The sequence below is a fragment of the Lepisma saccharinum genome, chromosome 8 (genome assembly GCF_977018435.1).
Source record: "Lepisma saccharinum chromosome 8, izLepSacc3.1, whole genome shotgun sequence".
NCBI classification, from domain to species: Eukaryota; Metazoa; Arthropoda; class Insecta; order Zygentoma; family Lepismatidae; genus Lepisma; species Lepisma saccharinum.
In genome coordinates, this window is record NC_139236.1 from 82,897,346 (window position 1) to 82,919,595 (window position 22,250).

Genomic DNA, 22,250 nt, shown 5'->3' on the forward strand with positions numbered 1-22,250 from the left:
AAATAAGAATACAATTAAAATACATATTTTTTAGTACATTGGCCTTGTATTGTCTTGTTCCATGAATTCTCCGATACTGTAGAGAACTCTCTCTGTCAAATATTTTTTTATTGTTTGTATTTGTTTATCTTTTGGAGATATCAGTTTTATGTCATGAGGCAGCTGGTTGTAGAATATTTTTCTGGCATTCATTGGTGATTATTTTGAGATATAGACTCTGTGTTGGTTCTGGTAATAATTATCTTTCCCCCATGTATTGTGGTTGTGTAATTGGTTATTTTTAGTCATGCTTCCAGTATTTAGAACAAACGTTATAGCCTTATAGATGTATAGGGAGTATATTGTCATTATTTGTTTCTCCCTGAATAACTCTTTGCAAGATTCCCTACAGTCTAGTTTGTACATTATTCTAAGTGCTCTCTTTTGAAGTATCAGTATTCTGACAGTATTATTATAAAATGATCCACCAAAAGCTATTATGCCATATTCAACATAGCGGTAAATTAGTCCATAATATAGGCATTTGTTAATTTCTGTTACATTATATTCAGCCATTTGTTTTAGCAGGTATAGATTAGATGATAATTTACTGCAGATGTTGTTAATTTGTTCTTCCCACGTTAATTTTTGATCTAGTGTTATTCCCAAAAACTTTACTGAAGATACAGTTTCTATGAGCACATTGTCTATGCATAGTGTTTGTGACTCAAAATCCATGTTTCGAATTGTATTGAATATCATAAATTTTGTTTTATTGTTGTTTATTATTAATCCATGTGAAGTTAAGTATTGTGCCAGTTGGTTTATGGTGATAAAAGTGTTTATTTGAAGCTTCCTAGGGTTGAATCCTCTGGCAAGAACAGTTGTGTCATCTGCATAGGTGACAATTTTTGTGTTTGGGTATTCTGGTACATTGTTTATGTACAAAATAAAGAGCAGGGGCCCCAGGATTGATCATTGGAGTACCCCCATTAACACTTTCCTACTTTGTGATTTAAAGTTAGTGACTATACCATGCATGTTGTAGCTTATTTGAGTAATTTGCATTCTGTCCTGTAGATAAGATTGTATAAGTTCATAAGCTATCCCTCTTATTCCTATATTGCTTAGTTTGACCATAAGCAGGTCATGTCTTACCCTATCAAATGCCTTGGAAAGATCTAGATATATATGGTGTTTGCAGCTTCGTGTTTCTCTAAAGTTTCGGTTACATAATCGATTAACTGTGCTAGAGCTGTGTTTATTGATTTCCCTTTCTGGAATCCATGCTGGTTTCTGTTTATTATGTTATATTTGTTACAAAACTTTATAATATAATTTGATAATTTTTTTTTCAATATCTTTGAAAAAGCAGATGTTAGGGATATAGGTCTGTAGTTCTGAATGTCTTTTGCAGCTCCTTTTTTTAATATGGGTATCACTATGCTGTGTTTTAGAACTTTGGGGAATGTACCAACTTTTATTGAATTGTTGACTGCATACAGCAGGGGTTCTAAAATAGGTTCTGAGCAGGATTTAATAAGTTCAACTAACCATTCATCAGGTCCATGTGATTTTTTGTTTTTTAAACCTTGTATAACTTTTTTTAACTCATTAGCACTTACTTCTGGGATATATATACTGTTTGGCCGATATTTCTCGATTGGGATCTCTAGTGTTTTGTCATTATTTTCATTCTCTCTGTTTGTGTTGGTTAAGTTGATAAAATATTCATTGAATAAGTTACATATGATATTCGGGTCAATTACTTCAGTGTCATCCTTGATGACTTTCATGTTTGCTTTATCATTGTTTGTGTTTGATACACGGTGATTGTTTACAATTTTCCAAATGGCTTTTTGTTTATTAACAGACTTTTTTATTTGTTTACTGAAAATATTTGATTTTTGATTCTTTATGGCTTTCTTGAATAGTTTTTTTACATTTTTGTACTTTTTCTGGTGCTTAGTGTCTTTTGTAATTCTAAATTTTTCATATTCTATTTTCATATTACTTTTCAAAAGTATAATTTCTTCTGTTAGTGGCACTTTCTTCTTATTAGGGTATATTCTTTTTGTTGTTTTGGGACAAGCTACATTTAAATAATATGTTTAGTGGGTTATTAGCAATTGGCATCTCAGTCACAATAAGTTTCCATCACCAAATGGTGTCATCTTGTAGCGAATATGAAAATTAGAAAACATATTTTGTGTGGGTGTAATTGACACAGTTGAATATCAAAACGTGAATAAAGCCAAAATCTCCTATCTAAATTTATTTGTTTTTTATTTATTTAAAAAATGATCATTGTATAAAACTGCGAGGTCAAATATAATGTGAGACATACTTAGAAATGTCATGTTCATATTTGTTCATGCACGATATGTTGTTTAGTGTGAAGAATGCCTATCGAAAATTCCCAAAATTTTCGATATAAACAGTAATAAATCTTTCTCGTCAAAAGTCTCTCCACCACATATGTTTTTGGATTCTGGTGTGTGAGTGAATAACCTAATTACTTTTTTTAACGTTGTTATTTCAAAATGTTTTAAATGTTTATTTCGTAACGATCTTGTGGCATAAGGTTTTATTGCTGTAGCTGTTGGATTTGTGGTGATTGTAGTGGATTGTGTGCCTGTGAATGGAATGCATTTGATGAAATATATTTTATAAAAATCAACTATCATATAATGCATTGCACAAAACATAATTTTCATGGTATGATCTTTAATGATACAGTGTTTCCATATGAACAGCCCTATTATAAAAATACAATGTTTGTAAATTATTATACGGTGTTTTTATTTTTTTAAATTTAGATTTTTCATACCGGTGAATACTAAATTGTGTGTTGAATTGTAGTGTGTTTCAATTAGGTAATATAGGTATTTTTTTTTTTGTTTAAGAAGCCAGTGAAGGGTGACCTATAATTGATTGGAAACCATATTTACTTCAATAAAGAACATAAAAAGTTTAAATATTATCATCGTCGAGAAATATTATATTGTAAACATTTTGGATTGATATAAACATAAAATATATCCAAAGCATCGTGCATTATATACTGAATATTAAAAATATATAAAATAAGTGTTTACCTGTTGTTGGACTTGTTTCCATCGTAGCTGAAATATAATTGTATGTATCACATATTGCCAAAAAAACAAATGCTGTAGTTTTGATATGAGGGGAAAATAATATTATCACTTATTTATGGTAAATTTTATCAGACAATTGAACTAAAAATTTTAGATGTAATAAACCAAAGTATGAATGAAGTACACACAGGAGAACCTATAGTTCCAGAACCTAACTTGACTGAAGTTAAAGATGCTATTAAAAGGCTAAAGCATAATATAGCACCTGGCATTGATTTAATACCAGCTGAGTTAATTAAATATGGTGGGAATTCGTTAATATGTCAAATGCATAAATTAATTTGTTTATTATGGAATAAAGAAGAAATACCTCAACAGTGCAAAGAATCCATAAATGTTCCTGTGTTTAAAAAAGGTGATAAAATGAACTGCAATAATTACTGTGGAATTTCTCTACTCTCAACAACATATTAAAATATTATCTAACATTCTTTTAGCAAAACTAACACCATATGCTAATGAAATTATAGGTGATTATCAATGTGGATTTAAACGTAACAGATCAAATTTTTCACATCAGACAGACACTTGAGAAAAGTGGGAATATAATCAAAATGTCCATCAGCTATTTATTTATTTTAAAAAAAGCATATGATTCAGTCAAAAGAGATAAATTATATAATATATTAGTAGAGTTTGGAATACCTAAGAAGCTTGTTAATATAATAAAAGTATGCACCAGTGAAACAGAAAGTAAAATTCGTGTGGATATCAATATGTCTGACAAATTTACAATTCATGGTGGGTTAAAACATGGAGATGCATTATCTCCATTGCTCTTTAATTTTGCCTTAGAATACGCTGTTAGGAAGGTACAAGAAACTAATGAAGGACTAAAATTAAACGGTGTGACTCAGCTGTTAGCATATGATGTAGACTTATTAGGGGATGATGTAAATACAATTAAGAATATTGCTAAAATATTTTTCAAAGCATCTCAAGAGATAGGTTTGGAAGTTAGCAAATAGAAAACTAATTATATGCTTACAGGCCGAAACCAAGTGTTAGGTAATAATCAAAATCTAATTATTGATAACAACTCGGTTGAACCAGTTTCCAAATTCAAGTACTTAGGAGTAATACTAACAAATGAAAATGCTATTAACCCTTTAGTGCCCATTTCCCCTAAAAAGGGGCAGTGCACTCTTCAGTGATTTTTGTTTTGCGTTCTTCACGAATGCAGGTCTTGCGGCTTTTATACTTCTGTTCTGGCATCACTGAATGCATGGAGCACCTTGAACCTCGGATTTGTTTCTTATTTAGGGTGTGGAGCTGACCACACATTTTGAATTATCGTCAGTAATAAAGGCTGAGCAGAAAAGGTGACAATAAACTGTAACACGTAATATAATACAGGGTGTCCAAAAGTCAGTATCCAATTCAATGATGGAAGGGATGAATTGAAAATTGCCATTTATTGTGTAACTTTACACATCTACAGATGCTCTTGTGATAATTAATTAATATATGGATGTCTTCTGCAGTAGAATGTAGCATAGAATGCAACAATAGCTAATAATATGAGATCTGCTCTTGCCCTGATTACTTAAATCCATTAGGTCACTGATATTGCTTTCAAGAATTGAACGATGGATTGTTTTTTGCATGGATGCAAGACATGTCGAGATACATTGGACTGCGGTGGATGTCTTTGCATTAATTTCCTGACATTGGAACTTAGAGGATAAATGGCGTTGTAGAATTATGACTTTCCTTCAGTAGAATGGACACCCTATAGATAAAATGCCTGTCTTGAAAACAGTTCATTGTAAATTCTCTCGTAACATCTACCACACTAGTAGTCTCTTATCTATATATTTTTTTTCTGTCAGGCTTACAGTAGGTGACATCGCAGCCGTACTTGAAGAAGAAATGACAACACTTTGGAAGCAGATGTGTTCATGGACCCTCCAGAAAATGCTTGACTGAGTGAGCAAGTGCAGATTTGCTTGGGAAAAGAGTTAGAGCAGATGGAATTTTCTTACTTCTCCACTGGAACGGAAGATGACATTGACTGTGGTAATGTTGCATATGAAGTTGTAAGAACATCTGGATCTTCTGAACCAATAGATGACCTGAATGATGCATGATTTCTGAAAAGCAGTGCTCAGAAACCAGCGCCCGTTCCCCGAGGTTAGAAAAAGTGATATTGCTACCAAAACAGACCGCAAATCAGTGGTTAGAAAAAGACCAGTGAGAAGGCAGATAGTTTAGATCAGAACATATCAAAATACAGAATACATGTAAGACATCATAAATGATACTGGCCATTAGTTGCTTTTCTTCTCAATGCAACAATGCATGGTTTCTGTATGGGCTGTCACATAAAGGAAAGGAAGACTATTAGCAGTAACATTCATACAATTCATTGTGCAAACATATCTGTTGTATGCTGCCAATCGACCAAGACTTGGAAGATGCACAATGGCACGTCCAGATATCTTAATAGATGCCAACAGATGTCTCCAAACATGCACTCAAGTTCGATGTGCACAATATCACAAATATACCACAAAGAAATGCAGAAATTGTATTATACGGTGCCATTTCAATTGTTTTTCACTATTCCACTCATAATTTATGTATATATTGAGTGTAGCCATAAATATGTATATAGAAGTAGAATTTAAATTGGGTTGTAAGTATTTTTGACTACAAGAAAATATATTAAAAATACAACAAACAAAAAGATTTACGCAATACCTAGTCTTACCATAAATACTGTCCCAAAGTTGTAAGTAAATAGACACAAAATGGTGAGAGATATTGTAATATCAGAATAACATGAGGTGCATGGATGCATTATGAACCAAAATCACAAATAATTATTCGAAATGGCCACCTCTAGCACTGACACACTTCTGAATTCTTCGTGGCCATGCATCAATTGAATTACGCAACACATCGACTGGAAAATGAGCAACTGCCTTCAGAAGAGACCGACCGCTTTAAACTTTCAATATTGGGAGTCTCTTCTTCCAAGCCATCTCCTGAAGCTTGGACCACAATTTGTAGTCCAAAGGTTATAGGTCCGGACTTGCAGAAGGCCAATCTGAAGTGGAAATGAAGTCGGGAACATTTGCTATGAGGACACGCTCCATTTCTGTGAAAAAGGGGTAAAAACATCAGCCAAAGTGTACCAGCAGACAGTGCTTGAGAAACGATTCAAGAATCTTACCGACACCATCTTTCATGGAGAGAACTGGAGCTTCCAGCAGGACTCAGCCCCAGCACACAAAGCACGCACTACCCAGCAGTGGTTGGAGGCAAATGTTCCTGACTTCATTTCCACGTCAGATTGGCCCTCTGCCAGTCCAGACTTAAACCCTTTGAACTACAAATTGTGGTCCAAGCTTCAGGAGATGGCTTGCAAGAAGAGACATCCCAATATTGACAGTTTAAAGCGGTCTCTTCAGAAGGCAGCTGCGGAGTTTCCACTTGATGTGTTGCGTAATTCCATTGATGAGTGGCCACGAAGACTTCAGAAGTGTGTCAGTGCTAAAGGTGGCCATTTCGAATAATTATTTGTGATTTTGGTTCATAATGCATCCATGCACCTCATGTTATTCTTATATTAAAATATCTCTTACCATTTTGTGTCTATTTACTTACAACTTTGGGACAGTATTTATGGTAAGACTAGGTATTTCACAACTAATATATTTTAATTTGCAGAATCGTCATGCTTAAAACAGCCATCCCTTTCATGCCCATTGCCCCTATTTAAGGGCACCTTGTATTATACAATGGAACAACTGATTTTGAGTTTTAACGTCAGGACTATGTTACCTTATCTACATGTAAGAAAAGTGATTTGAACAAAATCCACCCATAAATAAAAAGTTGGGCAGTGATGGGTTAAAGAGGAAATAAAAAGCATGCGTAATTCAGGAAATGCATGTTACTTTTCTCTTCATAAAATTTTGTCGTCTCGTTTAATATCTAAGAAACTAAAAGTTAAAATAAACAAAACAGTAATTTTGGCTGTAATATTATATGGAAAGAGGAGCATAAATTGAGAGTATTTGAAAATAGGATCCTTAGGAAAATATTTTGGCCTAAAAGGGATGAGGAGAGAGGTGGTTTGAGAAGCTTACATCATTTAGAAGTACATAATTTGTATTCATGTCCAGATATTATTAGAATGATTAAATCAAGAAGACTTAGGTGGGCAGGCCATGTGGCACGAATGGGAGAGGAAAGAAGAGTTTACAGGATTCTTGTTGGGGAACCTGATGGTAAGAGGCCAGTAGGTAGACCAAGACGATGATGGAGGGATAATGTTGGGATAGACCTAAAGGAAATTGGTAGGGATGGAAAACAGTATAGATATATCTTGCTCAGGATAGGGACAGATGGAATGCTTGTGTTGCTGCAGTCATGAACCTTCAGGTTTAAGAAGGCTAGAGAGTTAGTTAGTTATAAACCGAATTATATCTTGTGTACTACTGGTAGCTAGGCTTGTAGCAGACATTAACAAAATCCAATTAAATATCTAATAAAAAATATAATTATCCATTTGAAGTATATAATTTTTATCTTCTCTTTCTTATTTTGGTTCAGTTATGGTAGATATTTCAAATTTCTTGTATATTACTTTTTCACATACATATGTTAAAAACTCATTAATCAGTGGCAGCAGGTGGTCTGAACATCTGAGTCCACACCCTGTTAAACAATTTTCATACATTAAGTTCAACTACCACCACTTACAAATATTAGGGATGTAATGGATGATCCTCTCGAAAGATTCTTTGATGTAGTCGTTTAATCAAGAGATCCATGGTTCGATTTTTGGTGGAAACACATCGCTCGGTGAATCAATTTCCACTTCAATCTACAAATTCACTCCCACCCCAATTAACCTGTCTGAACATAATGTGGACCTCAAGAAGGTTCTGAATGTAGGTTCCCTCATTTTTCAGTTTCCGTCCTTCCATCTGAAGTTGTCCTGAAATCTGTGCTTATTGTATGACTTCATTTCTACACTCGCTCGAATAAAGTGTACGCTCATTTACTGTACAATATTACACAATACAAATCTGAAATTTAATGTTATATTTCCACTCACCTGCCTCAGTCTCAGTTGTTGTTTCTTCTGAAATATTTTAAATATTCACAATTAATAAGTATGAATAGCTTATACATTTTATACAACTTTATTTTCTTGTTACATAAAATCTAGTAAAACAAATATCATTGAGTATTGATTGATTGATTGATTTATTATTCACCTTAGGGATTACAATGATTCATGATTTTGTCAGTTACATGATATCATATTACATTGCATATTACAATAGAGTACATTCGCCAGCCCCCATAGCGGAGTGGTTATCACATCGCACTAGGATGCCAGGGGTCCCGGGTTGGAATCCCAGCCTGTGCATGGATGTTTGTGAGTGTCCATTCATCAATTTCATCATGTCATCACTCATCCACATCTTTGCAAATTAGCCAAAAGTGGCACAAAAAGCAAAGTAAAATAAAGCAAATCAATCAATCAATCAATAGAGTACATTCTTGAGTGTTACACAGTTTATGATCCAATCTGATACATAATATATTTTAAAATTACATAGATAATGAGGGCATAAACATATTTGTAACAATATAAAGATTAAGAGAATAAACAGATATGTTTATCACTCTATTTATTCTATCAGTGGAGTTATTTATATTTGATTCCTTTATTTTTCTAGGAATTCATTCACTTTGTAGTACATGTTTTCTGAACATGTTCTGTTGCTGGACATGTGTTCTGAATTGCTATTTGCACATTCGCTTGTAGTGATTAGGTAATTTATTGTATTTTAACAGTCGTGCATGGTCAATACTGTTTTTTTTATGTCTGCAGTCTTCTTGATTTTAAGTGAAAATTCTGAGCTGTTCTTGTGTTGTATTTGTCAAGGGCATGGTTTTTGTTAAATAGGTGAGAATGTTCATGTATGAAAGTGACTTGTTTCTAAAATGTATATACATGGTACTGGTAAGATACGAAGATGTTGGAATAAATATTTAGTGGCTGACCTTGGAATTTCATGGCACATTATTCTGATAATTATTTTTTGCAGTTTGAGTATAGTGTCTGTTTTGTACGAAATCCCCCAGAACAGGATACCATATGCAATTCTTGAATGCACTAGAGCATAATATGTTGTTGTTAGTGTTTCTCTTGTTACAATATTTGCAAGGATTCTGAACATATAGCAGTATGAACTCAGCTTTTCTGCTAGCACTTGAATTTGTTTCTCCCATGTGAAATTCCCATCGATCCATACTCCTAGGAATTTGCTGTTTGGGCTTTCTACTATTTTCTTTTCATTAAGTTCTTTATTTATATTCTGTCATGCCACTTTCTCAGGATTAAAGTTAACACTGAAGGTATTTTATTCTGAAGATATTTATTCAGCATAACATTTTTTGTTACGTAATTCACTAATATTATTACCATACGGAGTTTTGTGTCAGATTCATAATTAGCAGCAACGTTATGTCTGTATTTCAGATACAGTAGCAATTTTTTTTCTGTTTGAGATATTAAATCTAAATTATCTGTTGTACGTGTGTAAATAATTTTTTAAAGTTAATGAGGTGAGGGTTTCTAACTTCCAAATGACAAAAATTTGTTTAGTCTTCACAAAGAGCATTTGGATTGCAAATTATAAACTGCACTTTTCTTAATTGGCATTAGAAAATACACATTCGTAAACGTTACCTGTCGTTGTATAACAGAATTTTTAAACCATTTTGAAAGAGATCAAAATTTGTGATGCAAACTATAACAATAGATAAACACTTTTTGTTTTGAGAAGTTTAATTGATATAAAGTATTCCCAGGTTAAGTGTGTTTGTGTATAAGAGAATTTGTAGATACATAATTTTATATACTGTTAATTTTGTAAAAATATTTTCTTCAATAACATAGTGAAATAACTATATGCACATTTCTTTATGCAGGGTGGGGAATATTGTATCTACCAATTTGAGTTAGCAAGCCTGCCAGAATGCATGTGTGGCATACCTAAATCTGTGGAGAGTTAGGAATCAGGAGATTAGTATAACATAAAGCGTTGGAGAGTGCAGATGTGTATTTCGGTGGTGGAAGCCTTCATCCAAACAGGCACCAGGTACTGCATAGGTGTTCTTTGTGAGTGTCCCTTCATCAGTTTCATCATATCATCTCTCATCCTCATCATTGTGATTAGCCAAAAATGGCAGAAAATAGACACTAAGTAACAAACATCAATTAACAAACATCAAATTATGTTAATAATAGTAATTCATAATGATTTAAAACCATTACAAGAAAGTTAGTATCTAAAAATAAATTGTTTCAAAATTAAATTATTGTGTTATCTTAAGCTACAAACTCTTCTCGTTGGTTTGCAGCAAAAAATATAATTATAGAATTGTAATTTTATATGTATTATCAATTCCGATAATTACATTTTTATGTAATGAGCTCTTTATATATATTAAATGAACTTACCTTCCATAGTAGAAGTCTCGGTTTCCTCTTCTTCATGAAATATAGAATCAAATGTCATCTCTTTATGTATGATGCAATTTGTAGCTGTGTTATTAAATGTGTTTATTTGTTAATCATTAGTGAAGACTGTACATTGAAATAAAAAATATATGTATAATTTATTTTCTGCAATTAGAATAATGGAAGCGAATGAATATTTGAATTTTGCTCAGGCTTATAACTGATTTTTCAAACTGCATAGCGATTCTCTAATTGTGGACTCAAAGATCAATATCTCAATTTTTATCAACAGAATTCTAGAAATTAATGTTTTCAAGTATGTGTGTTTACTTGCAATGCATTTGTCAATTCAAATAGTAATTCTAAAATATATATATGGGATCCGAACCACTGTGCCATGTGCCTCCACCAGGTATTGAACCCGGGACCCCTTGATTACAAGGCCACAACATTACCATAGTGTTCATTACAACCTCGTACATACACAACAGCACTCACTGAACTGAACACTTTTCAATCCCACACATCTGCATGGGCCCCACTTGACAATGCTCAATGCCTGATAGCACACACACGATGTTATCATCTCATCCTGACAGCATTGCCACTTCTAAATTTACAGCTCATGTATCATCTGCTATGCAACCTAATGGAAGAGAAAGCTAATCGTCATTGCGAACGTTTTTTAAACTAGTACCTGCCATTACAATCTATATGATAACTGTTTGTGGCCTATTTACTGTATTTGCCTCGTACGTATGAATTAAATTTAAATATAACCTAATGTGCTTTAGGAAAAAATAGTGAAGTTTTCAATTCTCTGCATTAATTTGGAAATACACTGATGCTTACCATATTCACTTGTGTATTCGGTCTCTTCCGAAGTTGATTCTAAAGACACAAATAAAAATCATATGTTGTCAATTTAAATTAATTTCTTACCAATTGCTTACTTTAAAATATTATATATAATAATATATTTTGAATGAGCATGATATAATGCAATACCACTGTCATTTATATGAAACTATTTTTGATATAATGTTGGAGGGAGGAAGTTATGTTTTTATAACATACATGCTAGAGCTTATAATATTTAATTTGAACATTATTTAAAATTTTTATAATTTATTAATTTATGATGTTATTTTAAGAAATTGTATTTTATTAAAGTTGCACAGCAAATGATTATCACGATAAATTAGCATGAAAGTGGTAATTTTTATTTGTGAAAGGAAGAATATCATATTCTCTGTTGCTCAAAATACATGCAACGTTGTATACATTACCGGCTGTAGTTGATTCCATTGATGTTGTTTCTGCTGGGAGGAAAATAATATGTCCAATTATGAATTTAGATATCAATGGTTTGATTAAACAGAAAATTATAACTACATTATATTTATAACCTTGATGATACACTCTTACACACGACCAAATACATTTATACCGAGTAGGGAAAGAATTCCAGATTAAGCAGATTCTAAAAGTTCCTTCTTGACAAAAGTTTAAATGATATAATCGTACATTTATAAATAATGATCAAAATACAAAATAGTAAAAAAATTGCATAATATCGTGTTATTTTAAGCATAAACCATTAATTTAAAATACAAATATCTGGTTATAATATTTGTTAGAAGGATACAAAATGTGTTTCTCTGTTTAATTTTGGATAAACAATAGAGCCTGTCGGTAATTTTTTTCAAGAATTTTCTCTAACTGCATTTTCACTTTTAACATCTGAACAGGAGTGTGTTGGGGGAGGGGGTCTTATTGTTCTAGTTTATAAGTTCAGAATACAAATTTACTATAATGTTCATTACTGATTTGTATTGTATAGACATTTAATAATGAGTGCTTGCAAATAGGAATTAATATAGACAATTATAATACAATAATACCAATAGTAGCTGTTGCAGTATAGGTGAAGAAGTAAATCATAAAAATAATTATCCTATTTGACAAAGCAATATTACATGTACATAAATAATTAACGTTCTGTACACGTATTTTATGAGATTGAAAATATAGGTTATGACATAGTAAATAATATGTTCATATAAATATGAGTATAATTATACAAAGGTAATCCCAAAAGTAAGGTCTCCTATTTTTTTAAAAACACAATGAAACTTTTTTTGGCAGTTGGCAACACTATCGTTTTGGTTGCTTCCCCCACTCCCAAACAAGCCCACGTGCACCTCGCTGGGATGCTCAGTCTTGGCTTGACATCTGTTTGTAATGGAGCTCCCGCTCGGCGCTACCACCAAGTGCGAAGTTCGTCCAGTTATTCCTTTTTTAAACGCAAAATGTGTTAAACCGATTGAAATTCATTGCCAATTGACGGAAGTGTATGCCGAGTTGTGCATGGATGTCCAAAATGTTCACAAGTGGTGTAGGGAGTTTGCAGCTGGTCGTACTGAAATTCATGATGAAGAAAGAAGCGGGAGACTGTCTATTTCCGACGAGACAGTCGCAAAGGTTGAGCAAACCATGCGAGAAGATCGAAGCATCACTCTAGATGATCTCTGTACGTTGGTTCCTGAGGTTTCCCGAAGCACCATTCATAGGATTTTGACGGAAAAGTTGCATGATGGGTCTCGTGAATGCTCACTGAAGAACACAAACGGCAACGAGTTGACTCTTCCTGCAAATTTCTTCGCCGCTATGCAGACGAAAAGGACAATTTTTTTTGGATTCAATTGTCATGGGTGACAAAACCTGGGCGTTCCACTTCACACCTGAGACCAAACAACAATCACATGAGTGGCAGCATTCCTCTTCACCCAAGCCGCGAAAATTCAAACTAACACAGTCTGCCGGTAAAGTCATGGCAACTGTGTTTTGGGATCGAAAGGGAGTGTTGTTGGTCAACTACATGGCTTCTGGGACCACAATAAATGCTGACAATTATTGTGAGACACTTAAAAAACTAAAGACGGGTGATTTAGAACTGGAGAAGAGGAATGTTGAGCAAGGGCATAAGCATTCTCCATGACAACGCTTGGCCCCACGACACCCGTCAAACTGTCGCTCTCCTGCAACAGTTTGAATGGGACAACTTCACCTACCCACCCTATAGTCCAGACTTGGCACCTAGTGACTACCACCTGTTTCCCAAGTTGAAATAACATTTGGCCGGAACGCGCTTCAGCAACGACGACGAGGTGAAGGATGAGGTTCGACGCTTTCTCAACAACATGGCGGGGAGCTGGTACGACATGGACATACAAAAACTGCTGCAGCACTTACAAAAATGCATCGAGCGAAATGGCAATTATGTAGACAAACATATAAATATTCAAGCTTTAAAATAATGTAAACATTATTGACAATAAACGTTTCTTTGTATTTAAAAAAAATTGGATTTTGGGATTACCCTCGTATTTTATCCTTATTTCGTGACTCGTCTAAATAGTTTATGTAGTATTGTTAGATTTAGGCTAATTAATTATGATACTATACATTTCATTGTATTTAACATAAATGATATTGAACAATTTTATGGAAGAATTGCCAGGTACTGCACATTATTTAACAGCAAGTAAATATGTTTACAAATTCTTTATATACATGTCTCATTTAGTGTATCATTTTTACTGGTTTAACATAAATATAAATAGAATTCCAATACAAATTATATTTAAAAGAACATACAACATGTATTTTGATAATTATTTGGTTAATTTTTCATGGCAAGATTTTACTAACTTTACAAAAATCCTCCTCATAAGCATATTAACAGCCAGGGGTCCCGGGTTTAAATCCCAGCTTCAACATGGGTGTTCTTTGTAAGTATCCATCCCTTCATTAGTTTCATCATATCATCTGCGTGATTAACCAAAAGTGGCAGAAAATTGAAGTAAAATAAACCAAATCAATTAAGCATATTAATGATACATTTTTCAATACATTTGTACCTGATATAATGAACTGGTTCATACGTATTATACGGTTAATACCATTAAAATTCAACTTTGTTTCAATGTATGACAATCACAAAACCTTTTTAAAATGATATGCATTTAACCACATCTGAAAGTTGTGTGTAATTACTTCAAGTAATGTCTCAAAGCAAAGGAACACACAGTGCAAAAAGCATGAATTTACAGCAAATTAACATATTGCAACGTTCCCAGCAGAGTATATATGTAGGGTCTTTAAACATAGTTGTATCTATCAGTAATATTGGTGAGATACAGTTTAGTAATTGTGAAGTGCCGCCAGACAGATTGATTTGTGCTCATTACATGACAGAAAAGCCTGTGCCTATCGACTGCTCATGTCAGGAGAAATAATTAAAAATTTTGGAAAGTACCGAAATAGTTTTAAAAAATTCTCGTAAGGAACTTACCGCCTAAAAGATTTCACAGAAGGCAGCATATTTTTCATGCTTTCTTTTGTACAATTGGGCATAACTTTGATGTCTCATGCTTCTGTCCGATTGGGAAACACATGGAGGTGATTGCTTAGTGCTGTTCCAAGTACACTCCCTGTCTCTTTGTCTAACTTGCAGACCGCATTCCAGGCTGATGGTGCCTGAAATGTGCAACAAGAAATTGTCAATGTTCAGAGATTGGGATTGCAATCGTCAGCAATGTTAAATCTAGTTTAATATTTTAACTTATTATTGCAATTCAATGCTTATGCACTGTGTGTTCTATGTGCTACTGTGCAATGTAGTGTGTAAGTTATTGTTCTTTTAGTATGAAATATAATTTCGATTGCTGAAACTTGCAAAATATATACAAGAATTACCTGCTAATGTTTCACTTTTGCAGTGTTATTATAATTAAACACTCCCAATTACCACTTGAAAACAATCCCATAATACATGTATACGGAATTACAATAAAATGAATTGTATCACATTTCACATGTTTAGAGAACACTATCACAGTATTGCAAAAAATGGTAATAAAATATTTTAAACATATTTAAATTACTTCATTCTAGAAAATAGAAAACTGATAAATAAATTCTGAATAATTTAGATTTTATAATAATAATGTATTTTATTTAAGAGCTATATTTTTTAAATATGCACATCAACATTCAAAACATCAATGTTGGGGATCAGTGGCATTCGTCATTATCCAGGTTATTACATGCATTTACTTCCTTCCTTCTAACACACAGCTTTCCCTTTAAGCTCTATATATCATGTTAATTATAATATTGTGGAGAAAATTTAGTGGTTTGTAAAAGAGCAAAAGAGACAAGTAAGATTCCTTCGCTAAACTGACTGGCACAAATTTACATGAAAATCCTAAATATTTCCTTTACTAAATAAATTTCAAACTAAATCACAAATAACTTATTGTGTCATTATTATTATTTGTTCATAACACTCCATTATTAATAGTTCAGGATTAGTATGAAACAATATCCTAAATTAAACTTACAGAAATCTAAGTGTGCCTCTTTTGAAGGAATTTAGACAACCCTAAATATTGTATGCATGTAAAAATGTGAAGGACAAATTCAACTACTGTATTAAACTAAGGAAAATATATTAACATTAAAATATTATGCATTGTCTGCTAAAGCATGTTAATTTTCATACCCTAAACTTATTAGTTCATTGATAAACATTTTAAAAATATAACTGAAATTAAATATTAAATTCTCCAAAATATATCTGTAAATTTAGAAATAACCTTCCAATTACTAATCTGTGCCTATCCCTGGCTTTCACATATTACACTTAATAAACCTCTTGCTTGTTTTTGCTAGTCTAAACTCTCCCCTTAATTCTCATTGCGGCCTACTGATAGTATTTTTGGTGTACTCTGGAGAAAACACCTTCTGGACAGTAGCGCAGGAACCGGAGGGGGTTACAGGAGTATGTTGTACCCCAAATTTTTGAAAGGGGGTACTGTTTCTCCAGTTGTACCCCCTGTACCCCCCCCTTAGATAATTTGACAGGCAAGGTACTACTGTTAAAATAATATTTTCAATTCACTCAATAAAAGAAGTTTATATTGTTAATAACTTACAAGCATTATCTTCCTTACCACAGAAATTCAAAATCATTGTAAACTTTTTCTACTACATTGTGCTTGTTACTAGTTAGTTCATTGACCTGTGTTCGAGGTTTGGAAACCTCTCTAAGGAGATGAAAATTGTTTAAAATCTGTGGAACGATGGAATCAGTAAAGTTTAAGAAAATCATGCTCCAGATGAATGATCTTTTGCGTAACGGGGGTACACTTTTCTAAAGAAGTGATTGCATCGATTTGAAGATACAAATCTTCATCAGAAGAGTATATGACTGACCTCCTTTTCTTTTGAATTTTTCAAATGGAATTTTCCGAAACAAAATACTTACACAAATGAAACTGTTGTGTATTTGGAACACATGCAGATCTTACACAAGGTGTCGAATAGATTATAAATGATATGCACGCATAATTCAACAATATTTAATTGATCACAAAATTCCATTCAACAAACTATAATGAACTCCATTTATACAAGACAAAACACAATCTGTTTTTATCTACATTTTGACAACTTCAAAGGGCTTATAAACCATACAGACTATTTACGCAATAAGCGTCACACATACGACATTCCCCCGCGTCGATGAAATTTTGCATTAGTAAAATTTTGATTTTATGTCTTTACTTCTTTTAACCATAATCACTCAAATCCAATCTGTCAGGTGGTTTTCTTTGCCTCTGACTTCTCCTTAACACTCTTGACTCTGCTGCTTCACGTCTATCTAAATCTATGTTACCTCTTGCAGCTTCTTCTACCACTTCATGATTGTCTCCTCTCTCGTAATCCTTAAACGTATCATTCGCATCTAAACATCTTCCTTCGTGGACTTCTGAAGATGCATCATTATTCTTTTCGCCTGTTTCATCACTATCATGATGATGTCCTCTATCATTTTCTCTCACATTTCTCCATTTTATCTGGTTTCCATGCACTAACTTAACATCTTTACCAACTTTAATATACCAAGTATATGTCCCTGCTCTCCGGACAACTTCACCTTGAACATAGGATGCACCACTGGAATCTCGGTTGGCAAGTTTCACCCAAACTTTGACACCTCCTCTGGTATCCTCGCGTTTGCTTTTATCAGGAATATCCTGCAACCGACCTATATCATCTTTCGGTCTCGGTTCAAATGCATACATCATTTCAGCAGGAGATTTCAAATTAACTGTGTTTGGAGCCATTCGGACACAATGTAGCACATCCAGCAAAGCATTATTTAAATCAAAATGCTTGTCATCTCTTCTAGTTTCGTACAATTTACATCTCAGAGCACTTTTTATAATTTGTACGTGTCTCTCAGCTTGTCCATTACTAGCCGGATGATAAGCTGGTGAATGCATCAAAGCAATCCTTTGATCTTCACAATATTTCTTGAATTCTGCAGATTGGAAGGGAGGACCATTATCCGTAACTAAGGTGTATGGCTGATTATACCTTGAACTTAGTCTCGACATAAATCCTTTTACATCCCTGAATGATGTAGAAGATACAACTTCACATTCTGGCCATTTTGTAAATGCATCAACAACGAGAAGCAACACTTTTCCTTGAAAATAGAAAAAATCCATGTGTGCTCTCTCCCACGGCTTAGTTACTTCCTTCCAATCATTGTATTCTTTCTTTTTGGTGTCAGGTTTTACAGCATTACAAACGTTGCACGATTTTACGTGATCTTCAACGCATTTGTCTATACCAGGCCACCAATATCTTTCACGCAATAGTAACTTCATTTTAACTATGCCATCGTGATTCTCATGAGCTTTCTCCAAAACTTGTTGCCTCATTGAATTAGGTTCAATAACTCTAGAACTCCACAGCAATATATCTTCTTCACATTGTAGTTTATTTCTTCTTCTTCTCAGCGCTTCGAATTCACTTGCATCTATGTTTGGATCCTTAATCTTAGATTCTGGCCAACCTTCCATAACGTACCTTTTGACCTGTTTCAACATCACATCTTGTTTTTGCAAAGTTCGGAAGACATCTTTCAGACGATCCGTGAGCTTGATTGCATTTACAAACTGAATCCCGTCGATATCAACTGTTTCCCCTTGCAATGGCAACCTCGACAACAGATCCGCTACTTCAACATTCTTCTTGTACACAATTTCATATTCATAATTAGCCAAGAACAAACACCAACGTTGAATCCTGGATGAAGCCATAATGGGTATAGCCTTTCCATATTGAAGTAGTTGTTTGGCAGGTAGTGAATCAGTCCATATTTGAAATTGCTTTCCATAAATATATTTTCTAAATCTCTTCACGGCAAATATAATTGAAAGAGCTTCCTTTTCATGATGAGGATAAGCCATTTCATGTTGCGAAAGAGTAGTAGATGCACACTCTATTGTTTTCAATTCACCATTAATTCTATGACACATCTGAGCTCCTAGTCCATAGCTCGAAGCGTCACATATGATTACTGTATCCTTGCTAGGATCAAACGGAGTTAAAGTTTCGGATGACTGCAGTGCTTCCTTAACCTTTTTGAACTGACTTTCACAGTCATCACTCCAATTCCAATGCACATTCTTCTTTAATAAATTGTACAAGGCTGGAATCAGTATAGCCATATTTGGAATGCACCTTCGAAAAAAATTAATGCCTCCCAAAAACGACTTCAATTCCTTCACGTCATGCGGACTTGGACAATTAAGCAATGCTTCAATCTTGCACTGGCATGGTTTAATTCCTTCCGCAGAGAGTTCATATCCTAAGTATTGAATGGATGATTTAAAGAACTTGCACTTTTCCAAATTAACCTTCACGTTATATTGTGCTAACCTGTGCATGACCTCAATACATCTGCTAACCGTTTCATTCAGTCCAGATCCACAAATTAGAATATCGTCTTGATATGGAATTACATAATGCAGACCTTGCAATATCTGTTCAATTACTCTCTGAAATATTTGAGACGAAATTTTAACTCCAAACGATAATCTTGTGTGTTGTAATAATCCCCATGGCGTGTTCATTACAAGCAACCTTTTTGCTTTTTCACTCAAAGCTATTTGCCAATAAGCTTTTTGCAAATCCAAACTAACAAATACGGCATTTCCTCTAACTTTCTGGAAAATATCCTCTAACAGTGGTAGGGGATAAGAAGCATTTTCTACATATTTGTTCAATGTGCTTTTTAGATCGCAACAAATGCGTAAATCTCCATTTTTCTTTTTAATGACAACCATCGGACTGGCCCATTCACTAGTATTGACTTTTTCATAAATGCCATTTTCTACCAATTTATCCAATTCTGATTTTACTTTATCTTTAATTCCATAAGGTACATTGCAAAATCTCTTAAAAATTGGAGTTGCGTCAGGTTTTAATGGAATATCAGCTCTAAAATCTTTTATAGGCAAGCTTAAATCGCCATCAAATGTAGAATGAAATTCTTCCTTTATAATATCAACGATCCCTTGTACATTATTAGTTTTTATACAATTGTCACATTTATTTAATATATGCTTGACATTACGAACATCAGAGTTCATTGCATTATTTCCTGTGACATTGGGTGCACTAATATCAGACTGCGGAGAACAAGTTCCCCTTGCACAAATTTCAATCAACTCACAATGTAACTTGGGTATCATAATTTGAATCCAACTTCTTCCTAAAAGTGGATATTCTAAATGACAGTTAATTATGTACAAATCTAGACAATAGAACTGATTTATCCACGCAACATTCACATTAACTTTTCCCAGTAAAGGTATTACATTATTATCAGCACCTTTCAATGTACAGTTAGGTTCAGACATTTGTACATTATGCAAAAACGTTTGATAAAAATCTTTACTAGCTACAGATGCATAGGATCCAGTGTCAATCTCAAACTTGGCTTCATGACCATGTACATTAATATCTATTAAATATGTACGCTGGTTAATGTTGGAATCTAGTTCCCTTGTACACACTTTTATATCATTTTCCGAATCGTTGACCACATGTTGTGATGATTGAAGTTTGGATGCATGATCCACGATTTCTTCTTTATCAACTTTACTATTAAAGTTGATTTGAGTATCATTATAATGCGTAAAAATAGTGGCAATAAATAAATCTTGAGTTGCAGCTGTGTTTGTTGGACCAGCTTCAGAGTTAGGTGCGGATTCTAACTCAGTTGTATGAGCAACAAATTTGTTATTGAGTTCATAATTTGTGGATTTTCTACGTTCAATGTTAATCCTTTTATAACATTTCACATAATTATGGCCTTGCTTCCCACAAAACGAACAAAAACTTCCTTCATAATGCCCTTGCACTTTGGACTTTGATTTATATGATTTTGAATTATTACCTTGACCATGAAGATTACTTTGCTGATTGCTAAATTTGGAATCAATCTCATTTTTACGTGAAACGTTATTCGCTTCATGAAATCTTCTGTCATTGCCCTTGCACTTAATATTATTCATTGTGCCTTTTAAGTTCACTTCACGGTAATAATCCTTCATATCACATTCGAGTTTTTCCATTTGTCTAGCTAACTCAAAAGCTTTCTGGAATTCCATGATATTTTCTGCTATTATTTTCTTCCTAATAACGTCAGACCTTAAACCGCTCACGAACGTGTCAAACAATGCAATAGGTAAAAACTCACCATATCCACATGCTTCACCTATCTTTCGGAGCCTTCTTGTAAAATCTTCAACCTTTTCCACATCCAATTGTGTGCATTTTCTTAATTTTAGGCGTTGCACTATAAAATTACTACTTGGATTGTAATAAGAAATGAGCCTATCAGAAATTTCTTTGAACGATTTCTTCTCTGGTAGTATTGGAGAGAACACTCGCGTAACACTTCATAAGGTTTGGCGCCAATTACAGATATGAATCTAGGAACTTTGCTTTCCTTCAGATATGTTGAAAACTCGGCAATAATTATCATATCTTTCCAAATAAGAGTTAATGGTTCCTTCATCTGGATCATATTTGTCAAATCCTGGCACGTACGACATGATGCCTACAGCAACGATTAAATCTAATTAATCATAAACAAAACTCACCTAAATCTGTACTACGCCGTTAAATATTTTTCTCGTCGCCATTTAATACATCTGTTGTGTATTTGGAACACATGCAGATCTTACACAAGGTGTCGAATAGATTATAAATTATATGCACGCATAATTCAACAATATTTAATTGATCACAAAATTCCATTCAACAAACTATAATGAACTCCATTTATACAAGACAAAACACAATCTGTTTTTATCTACATTTTGACAACTTCAAAGGGCTTATAAACCATACAGACTATTTACGCAATAAGCGTCACACATACGACAATGATCTTTTGCGTAACGGGGGTACACTTTTCTAAAGAAGTGATTGCATCGATTTGAAGATACAAATCTTCATCAGAAGAGTAATGACTGACCTCCTTTTCTTTTGAATTTTTCAAATGGAATTTTCCGAAACAAAATACTTACACAAACGAAACATGACAGACCAACTTGGGGGGTACAATGTACTCCTTAACCTCACTCATAATTTCCATAGCTTTGTAAGAGGGTGTTCGGAAAACTATACTGAAACCTATATATTAAGAGATGGTACTGAGACGATAAAAGTCTGTGTTTCCTCTCAAT

General features: G+C 33.6%; 1 protein-coding gene across 1 annotated transcript in view; it reads right to left on the bottom strand.

Moving 5' to 3' along the window:
• The window catches only part of LOC145991867 (uncharacterized), a 48,577-nt gene that overhangs the window by 12,639 nt on the left and 13,688 nt on the right, over positions 1-22,250 (bottom strand). Inside the window, exons 16-20 of the mRNA XM_083127904.1 lie at positions 11,919-11,951; positions 11,482-11,520; positions 10,630-10,713; positions 8,209-8,235; positions 3,078-3,104 (exon numbers count right to left, since the gene is read on the bottom strand). Of these exons, the coding sequence (XP_082984030.1) occupies positions 3,078-3,104; positions 8,209-8,235; positions 10,630-10,713; positions 11,482-11,520; positions 11,919-11,951 (210 nt within the window). The remainder of the gene's footprint in view (positions 1-3,077; positions 3,105-8,208; positions 8,236-10,629; positions 10,714-11,481; positions 11,521-11,918; positions 11,952-22,250) is intronic.